Genomic DNA, 9,613 nt, shown 5'->3' with positions numbered 1-9,613 from the left:
ATGAGCTGACAAATTTTGTTTAGATATAAATTTTGTTCAGTGTCATGTTATCATTACATGAAATTATCATGACAGGTGCCATAATGTTTGATATCATGACAGCCTGTCACACGCTAATATAATAATCTCTCATTGCTCTACAACATAAACTACTCACTATGCTGTACAGTAGGTCCACAATAAAGAAAACGGAAATTTTTCAGAACATGTGTTTTGAAACTTAGTTTAAAAGTTTCCAGTGGCAGAAACATTTACACAGATTCAGACAAAATGCAGAAAAATCATTTAATTTATTTATTTATTTTTAGCATGAACATAACCAGTAATTGTTTAGAGTTATAACTACAAAAAAAAGCATAAAACAAAAACTTACAAAATAAAAAACTATCATTAATATTAATTTGTCCCTTTTTTCCTCCGGATTAATTAGCTTATATTTCCTTTATGTAAACATGTAGGTCAGTAATCAGACCTTCAAACATACATGCTTATCCATAAAAGCACATATGGTTATTTTACAGGCCCAGCACTTCTCCACAGTATGTTTGTCCAGTGTTTGCTTCCCACAGCTTGTACATGGAACGCCCACTGACCCAGTCTGGCCCTGCCCTGTTCCATTTCCTTGTTGCTTTATAAGGTTTTCCAGAGAAGTCTTTGTGGCAGAGTCAGTGCAGTGTGCAATACCGACCACAGTGAGCCGTTTCGGGTCCCACACGCAGTCTTCCTCATAGCCACCCATAGTGGACGGTAACCAAGCTGTGTCGTAACCATGCTGATGCCATGTGGTCTGCAGGTGTATGCTTTGGGCATCAATCTTCTTCACTTTGCCCACTCTTACCCTCAGCTTGAACACCACCCTGTCATTGGGTGCACAGCCCCCTGGGTATCCCATAGCCTTGTTAATGTCCCTGCTGCAGTACACTCCAGCTCCTAGAGTTCCTCCCGCAGAGGGTTTGAATCCTGATGATATGATAGCTGGGGCGTTGCTCTTGTGAGTCCCGTGGTACATGGTGTAGCCATGACTTCTTTTAGGTGCCTGGCCTGGCTGTAGGTGCTTTGCTTTTTCACAGCAGGCCTCCCATCCACTGAACTTGATTGGCATATTTCCTCTTTTGTTTCTGAATGTGAGAACAGTCAAGTTTAAATTCTGTTAATGCTATGTCCTGTGGCAATGCAGTTCTTATGCAGCAGACAGGGACATGTATTAAACCCCTTTAAACCCTACAGGCCTGTATGTGGCCCACACTTCACATCCTCACTCTCACATCTACATAACATGTATATTAGTCTCACTGCCTTTACCAAACAGTTCATAGTAGATACTGAACTGTCTGAAGATCAGTAACTGAATGCTAAGCTAATGGTTCAAAGGGTTAACTAACAGGATATATCAGAAATATAAAAATACATCACACATTAGCCAAATAACCATAATCTTCTTTTTGTTAAAGTCAAAGCTTATGACTTCTCTTATTAAAAGCAAGAGAAACAATTACCTTAACTTTCTTCTCCACTTGTGTAACCAAAACAGTTTCCCTTTTGTTTCTTTAGCTTGTGAGTTCCTGCAGGTGGGGCATGATCTCTGTCTGCTGATTCACAGGGTGTTTCCTACAGGCACTTTTACTTTCGTTTCTCAGAAAATGATCAGCGTGGCAATTCCAGGATTGCAGCCTTAAGAGAGATCCACTATTTGGCCTCAAATCTAGTGTAGCATAATTCATTTATCCAGTCAAAACAGCTATTAAGTACAAGTTTTTCAGGATTTGTTTTGAGGAGATTAGATATAAAATAATTCACTTGCATAAGGAAAGAAAATGTCAAAGGAAAACGAGTGGAAAAACTTAAAATGTTTTAACTCCAGTGTTATTATTATTATTTTTTATTTTCCTAGCAGACCACCAAAACTTATTTTCCTTTGACTTTCCACGGAGAGCACCATAACTGTCACCATCATATAAACAGAACTTAAAGCTTTCATCTTTGAGAGAGAAAATCAAGCTCCACTCGTTTCAGATCTGAAGCAATTAACAGATGTTTCTGTCCATCCTTCACTGTGGCAAGACAACTCAACACTATAAGTCTGAAAGGATGTGTAGCTGCCAAGAAGCTGTTACTGAAAAAAGAAAAATAGACAAAAAGGGTGTAACTTCGCTAATCAAACAAATGAGCTGTTGGTGTTCTCAGAACCTGAGAGACTGACCACCCCAGAGTCCAGACCTCAACATTACTGAATGTGTTTGTGGTTCCTTGGATTGTGAGAAGCGGAAAGTGCAACAAACTTTTAAAATTAAACTTTGAAGGTGTGGAAAAATATCCAAACAGAATTTTTTTTCAAACAGAAAGCAAGTCTTCAGAAAAAAATGGAAGCTGTAATAAAGTAATACAAAAAAAATCCTGTCACGATAAATTGATTACAATAAAATTATTTTTAATTATATAATATTTGGTTGTTGATGTGTCTGTGTAATTGTCTATCAAATATAATTGTTATAGCATATAAATTAAATATGTGTTTTTTCCCTGATGCTGAAAAATCAATAACTTTTTGATGAGAAATTCAATAAATGAAGGGTGGGCTCTAACTTTTGCTCAGTACTATATATTTCATGTTTCAAAAAGAATTCATTCCCAGCACTGTGTTTATACCTTTTTTATTAGAACACTACAAGCATATTATAATAGCAGCAAAAGTGCAGTGCAATAGACCTGTGAGCTACTGTGTATGCAAGCATTAAATTGAATTTTAGCAGACTGAAAAAGTTTTCTAGCTACTGTGTTGCTAACAGGGCACAGGCTGAGCAGTGATTTATTTCATGTCCATTTGGCTGGTTAACTATTTAACACATTCAGTATGACAGACCTAAGTATACCTGGGCTAATGATAGCTCATGTAAATATGATATCTGTCCTGTTTCTTACTTTCTACTAAGCCCATAAAATAGTACCAACTTGCTTTCGTTTCTATGAAAGTCATAAAAAAGCAGTAGGCATACACACTACAAATAGAGTGAGCATAAGGTGCTGAGGAAAAAGACACTTTGACTGAGAAACTCTTACAGCACACTTACAGAAATCATGTTCCATAATCTTATCCATCCACAAAACTACACTGGCTTATAACATGAGTGTTTGCATGACCTGTCCTGATGTAATGTTGACTTTATGCAGTCTAAAGGCTGTTAATTGTATACCAAATAAAGGCTGCTACTATCCAATCTGATGTACGAACTACAAACAAGATCATTTTATGCAGACTTAGCAGGTTTTGAGCCGCATGGTAAAGCAACAAGCGTAACAACAGATACCATCATAGAGGCAGCTATTGGCACTTACTGTACAGTATAGCACATACATAAGAAAGGCAGCATATCTAAAACAGTGCTGCAGAATTACAGAGATATATAAGAACACGCCCTTTTTTCATTTCTTACTACTTTCATCACTGACGCAACATTGATATGCTGGCAGAGAAGAAACTGTGATTCAAGTTTTTTCTTAAAGGGCCTCCATTAGCTGAATGATGCCGAAGGGAAGCAGCAGAGTCAGCAGCCACGGATAACTCTGGAGAAAAAGACTGATGGCAGAGCAGGGCTGCAGGGAATCTGGAAGATGAGAAGAAGGACACCTTTAGAGAGCAAGTAAAAAACCACATGCCAAACAATTACCCAATGATTTATAACCCCTTAAGCTTTTTATTCAGTCGTTTATCCAAATAATTATTATTTAATAAATGCTCTGAATCATTTGGGTTTAAGAGGTTAACATGAGTTAACACTATTATTAAGCAGGTCTGGGTAATTTGATGATTATATCATCACACTCATAACCCCTTAAAATCCAAAGCTTGTTACTTACTTAGGCTTACTATTCAGTAACTACAGGGACTTCAATGCAAACTGGCTGAGCTATTCACAGATTCTAAAAGTTTGTAATAAAACTGGCAGGCCCCGGCCATTTAAGGGATTAGGTGGAGAGATACTTGCAGAGCAAAATAATGGCCAAAAAAAAACCTTTTTTTTTACCAGAATTTTTCATTTTTTAAATGAAATGGCTATATTTGCATTTGGTTCCCACCACCCCCACTGTAAAGAAATTAGAGTTGATAAGTTTGTCTACAAAGAAACACTTCACATCAAATCACTCCAAAGCACTTCCAAAAGAAATCTCAAAGTTTGAATCATGCAGAAATTTTGAAAATCGGTGGAATTCCCCTTTAAGCTCAGCATGTTTGACCATTAGAGGGCACTCCTGGAAAGTATTTACTGCCACTGTGTGGCCAAATTATAAACTGCAGATTTTCAAAAGAGCCAAATAAGGCCTACAGATTTCATCACTGTTTATGAGCATCTTTAATGTTTTCAAATATGAACAAAACATCATCTATAATGCTAATTTTGAAGAAATTAGTATCACTCAAACATACTTAGAACAGATAAAAACACAGAATGAAAGTATATATATAAGTATATGAAAGTATATATATATATGCACACACACATCTCTCTCTCTCTCTCTCTCTCTCTCTCTCTCTCTATATATATATATATATATATATATATATATATGTATGTATATAAATGAGCAACAAGACATTCACAATTCGCAACCAAGTGATCATGTACCTAATTCAACAAACAGCCTCATCTCAGCCTTGGTCACTTTGCACATAAAGGTCGTGTTCTCTGTCAGGGTGAACCTCATCATGGTCAATCGGAATCCATATGGCTCCAGCTGTTCCACACGGGTATTATGCCTGAACTTGGGCTCAGGCATCGTCCCAGACACGTTGGTGTTGATGATGATCTCTTTGCTGCCCTTGGACATGGAGAACTCATACTCGGTGTGGTAGTTTGGCTTGGGCCGCAGGGGGCAGGTCACTCTCAGGTCTTTATCTTCCTCTTGGCACACGGTCATTGTGTCATCACTATCGTCGTCATCATCGTCATCATCACATAAAACAGGGCTGATTAGAACTGAAAAACAAATTACACACAATATTGCACTGTATTTTGAATATCTTCCATATCAGCTGAAAACTACTCAGCAGCTCACTATGTAATGCAGTAAACATGGTCCTACGTCCAATGATTAATAAGGGAATTTAAAGGGGAAGCATCATTATGTGCAACTTACCTGCCAAAGCAACATTCCACACAAGCAGGTTCACTGCAGCAAGCTGTGTTTTTGTATAAAGAAGAAGATGATACAAAAGGAAGATGTTATTTTCAAGTCTACCAGAGATGGAAACACAGGAAATAAATGTAGTTATAGATAAGTCACAGTGCTTTCAGCAGACATGTATGAGGTGACAGAGAACATACAAATTTGCAGGATGCAGATGAAACAGTCTGTGAAGGTCTAAGGGTATATGACAAAAAGGCATCACCACCAGACTGTGAAGCCATAGCAAATGAATTAGCAATGAGCTCTACATGTGCCTGTTTCATTGCGAATCCACAATGAAAGCAAATGTGAGAAGCATCCCTTGTATCTAACCTGTCCTTTCAGCAACCTCATCCTTTCAGCTGCTTTCTTCCAAGGGCACAAGGCTCCAAAAAGCAGAAAAACAGGGCTCCAGTTCCACCTAAATGGTCCTATATATGCAGATCCCAGACCAGTCTGGATTCTTCCTTCTCTGCAGTGCTGCAGCAGCTCCCCCACCCCACCCTCCTCCTCCTCTGCAGTGGGCCAAACCAAGACACCAGCACAGGATTATTAGGTGGGAGGTAAAACATCTTTCTTCGACAAATGTCTACAGCACATCCCACTCTGATAAGCTATATGATAACTATCTTATAGTGTAAAAATCGATGCTTCTAACGTTAAGCAATAGATAGACCTAACAGTACTTACATTACTGTCCCGTTAAAGGGGTCACATTTCAGCATCTCAGTGACGCATTTACAGGAAATATTCACAGCAGACAGTTTACAGAGCACATAGTTTAGAGCATTGAACTTTATCACACTTTATAAAATGCCACTTCCCTTCTTTAGAGGTGGTTCATTCCTCGAAGCGTAGACTCTGATCAATTTAGGCACTGATCAGAAAAGTTGCCAGAAATGCGTTTATTATACTCTTATTACTGATCAAACATGTCCTCGTGTCCTCCCTTCAGTGGAGCTGCTGAACATTTTTCCAAACACTTCTTGGCTCAGACTGCCACCTGCTGGACAAAACATCCAACTGCTTACTTTTAAATATTTAAGGTTATGGCACAAACGTCTGTCTTCTCCTAAAGCGGAATTCCATTGCTTTTTTCTACGAACATTATTCAGTGTGGTTTGATGCGGAATGCTCCGTTCTAGAGAAACACACCAACTCAGATTAACTTTACAGTGGTGATGTAAAATATCCACTGTAGACACAAATATAGCCACTTTATTTACTATCCAGAATCACCAATACACCTATATGTGTCTTCTGAGTTTATATATATATATATATATATATATATATATTCGTAACATTGTCATGCAATTGCAACTAGATAGTTATCATATAGCTTATCAGAGTGGGATGTGCTGTAGACATTTGAATGTCTACGTTTCACAACAATTGAATTATACAGAAATTTTGAAAAATTGGTGCAAAAAATACACTTATTTGTCTTCGAATAGCCTCACCAAACTCCAAGGTAATACCATATTATTATTATTATTATTATTATTATTATTATTATTTTTTATAGAACACTTTTCATACATGTAGCAGCTCAAAGTTCAGTAAGTGTGATAAAAGACAAAGTGTAATAAAGCTTAACAAAGTGTAGTGAGTGTCTTCTATTTCTGTTACTGTTTGGCAACAACAATAAAAGAATATATTAAAGTTAAGAGTATTAGTTCAAATAAATGATACCGATAACTAGATAATAACAATAACTAAATTAAAATGATAAGTACAAAAAAAAAGGTAGAAGCTAAATTAAGGAGATGTTTTCAAATGTTTCTTAAAAGCGTGTACTGAACTTGACTGAACTGAGTTCCGCAGAAAGAGGCCTCTCTATGTTCTCCGTAATTTATAGAGAGTATCTGCAGAAGGCCAGTACCTCCAAATCTGAACACATGTTGGAACATAAACAGACAGACGTTCTGTAAGGTATGCAATTACTCAGCCTTTTACAGCTTTAAAAACTAATAAAAGAATATCTGTCCTAATAGATACACATAACTAATGCAGTTCTTTTAAAACGGGTTGTGTGCTTTCTTTCTTGTTTGTTGTTACCACCCACGCTGCTGCATTTTGTTCAAATTGTAGTGCATTACAGTAATCAATTCTGTTTGTAACAACTGCATTAACAAGTTTTCTGCTGTGCTCAAAGATAGAAATGGCAGAACTTTAGTAATATTTCTCAAAGGATTTCTCTTTCTTATTCTTTATTCTATTTTTTTATATTTTCTTTGTTTTTATGTGTCCCTGTGTGCTGCCTGATCTGTTAAGTATATTACATGTTATACACCAAATTTCTTGTATGTGTAACGTACTCGGCAAAATAAAGTGATTTTGATTCTAATTCTGGAAAATATAATGTCACAATACTTGAAGACATTCTCAAGATACATGATTAGTTCACTATGTTTAGTTTTTCTGTTCATGTTTTAAGTTGGAAATGGACAGAAACCTTATTAGTGCCACATTTCTAAAAAAACTGTATGAATACAGTGACTTTGAAGTACTGATGATTTCCTGGTAAGCTCTGAAAAGCATATTGGGATGTAATTTATGACAGTAATAAAACATTGTCAAATTGCCCACTGCTGCTGGTAAGCCTAGTGTATCAACAGTGTCTTGATTTTCAGGTGAAATAGAAATGTATAATTACTTATCAGCAAAAGCCCTAAAATTGAACCTTGTGGAACTCCACAAGAAATTTTACAATTTAATGATGTATGAATTGTCCTCCTTAAAAAGCTCTGAATTATCTCCCCTTTCTAACTCAGAAAGTACTTTTTTTTCTGATAGTCAGTATTGTTGGATTACTAGTTCATTGGTTTTTGTTTTTGAATTGAAATAGAGGACATACTACCACCAATGATAAATTATATATTAAAAGATCAAGACTTAATTAAAGATTTCCTTTAAGAATCTTCATTCACTTGAAAGAAACTGTGCGCCCAGTCGCCTTAGTGAAACGATATAGATTGTTGGGGAACTGCACGAAAAGCTCAGTATACACTGCGAGGAACAGGGAAAGAGTGTCTGAAATGGCAGAGAAGCCTATGCTTTTAAAAAGCTCTGACAGCTAACAGTTAAAATTGGTACATTAATTCCAAAGGCTTATTTTGAATTGGTAATTTTACTCATGTGATGATAATGACAGCAGAGATCTGAGAGAAGCTTTTTGCATTTGAAAAGATTCTAAAATAAGACCCGACAACCCAGATAAAAAGTGAAGATGAATGTAGAGGCTAGACACGGAGCTGTTCATTTATTGTCGCCACTCCAGATAAAAATGAAACAACCTCTTCTTTTATTTTGAAAGATTCTCAGAAAATGATCATCACTCATTTTGTTAAATAATGTGGGCCTACCAGCATGAACTCATACACCTTACAGAACTGACCTGGTACAAAACAGAGAGATGCGGTTTAATCTAATTATATGATTCTTTCAGTTTGATTAAATGCTATTCATTTATTTGGAAAGAAAAATGAGCACTAGGCCAAACTAAGCACAATACAAGCTTTTTCCTGCAGCCTCCAGAGCATTTTCCATATAGTCAAACATATACAGGCTGGACATTAAACATTTTTTTAAAATAATTCTTTCTCATAACTCAGTAAAGCTTTTGCTCCATCTAACATTTTTAAGCTAGACTATTTACTGAAGCATTGACTCACCCTCCCTGAACTGCAGACTGCTCCAATTCACTCGATTGGACCCATTCGCTAATTACCAAGCCCACAGAGCTGAATCATGTATTTAAGGAAAGGAAAATCACCAGTACGCAATGCAGGACGGTCCCAGGCCACCAACGGAATTTCCTGATGCTTAAATAGACTGAGACTAGAATTATCTGATATGGATGATTGGGGGGAAAAACTGCACTGGTTTCAGTTACAAAAGCCAAAGCTAAAATGATTTAGGGGTTGCATGAGCATCCATTGACCACATGGGGGAGATGGTTTCTTTATGTGTGAGATACAGAAACACTGAGATACAGAACACACAGATGAATTTGCTGTGTAGTTGTTTCCAATCCCAGTCCAGAGGTCTCCATGCTCTCTGGTTTCTCTGCTCCAAGACCTACCCAGTGTATGAAGTGTGATTATCACAGCTCGTAGATTAGGAACATATGTGGGAAGAGTGGCATCTCTAATAATAGAAGAACTGTTAGTTTATTAAAAATGACTCAAGTGGAAGAAAAAGTATTTAAAAACACTACACGTACAAAAAAGTACAAAACCTTTTCCAGCACTAAGTTCCCTTTAGAACTGAAGTGGAACTCCTCAGAACATTCAGCATCTATTTGCGTAGGAACTGAATGCTCTTAGGTGCTATTCCTCTCTTTTTGGTATCCTCTGGTCTAAAAATAACACGTTAAAGCTGCAGAGTGAGAAGTATGAACAGTCCAGGTGATGTCTCCAACAGGAATTAGGGCTCCAACTCAAAA

At 36.9% G+C, this 9,613-nt stretch overlaps 2 protein-coding genes across 3 annotated transcripts; both read right to left on the bottom strand.

Annotated features, from left to right (window-relative positions):
- Nucleotides 1–313: 313 nt before the first annotated feature.
- On the bottom strand, nt 314–1,609 carry LOC118820242 (gig2-like protein DreN). The gene is made up of 2 exons (XM_036588498.1): nt 1,497–1,609; nt 314–1,118 (listed from the first exon to the last, which is right to left on the bottom strand). The coding sequence occupies exon 2, from the start codon at nt 1,100–1,102 to the stop codon at nt 467–469; it is 636 nt and encodes a 211-aa protein (XP_036444391.1). The 5' UTR covers nt 1,103–1,118; nt 1,497–1,609; the 3' UTR covers nt 314–466.
- Nucleotides 1,610–2,635: 1,026 nt separating this feature from the next.
- LOC118820595 (thy-1 membrane glycoprotein-like) lies at nt 2,636–6,140 on the bottom strand. Of its 2 annotated transcripts, XM_036588970.1 has the most exons (5): nt 5,854–6,140; nt 5,497–5,678; nt 5,134–5,176; nt 4,623–4,973; nt 2,636–3,602 (listed from the first exon to the last, which is right to left on the bottom strand). In XM_036588970.1, exons 2-5 carry the CDS (start codon nt 5,515–5,517, stop codon nt 3,496–3,498), a joined length of 522 nt encoding a protein of 173 aa, XP_036444863.1. In that variant the 5' UTR covers nt 5,518–5,678; nt 5,854–6,140; the 3' UTR covers nt 2,636–3,495. The 2 variants fall into 2 exon arrangements, with proteins under 2 accessions (XP_036444863.1, XP_036444862.1); XM_036588969.1 differs by having other exon boundaries at nt 5,497–6,140.
- Nucleotides 6,141–9,613: the final 3,473 nt, after the last annotated feature.

This window comes from Colossoma macropomum, unplaced genomic scaffold (genome assembly GCF_904425465.1).
Source record: "Colossoma macropomum unplaced genomic scaffold, Colossoma_macropomum, whole genome shotgun sequence".
Classification (NCBI taxonomy): Eukaryota; Metazoa; Chordata; class Actinopteri; order Characiformes; family Serrasalmidae; genus Colossoma; species Colossoma macropomum.
The sequence above is the reverse complement of the archived record's forward strand: the minus strand, read 5'-3'. Positions and strand labels throughout refer to the sequence as shown.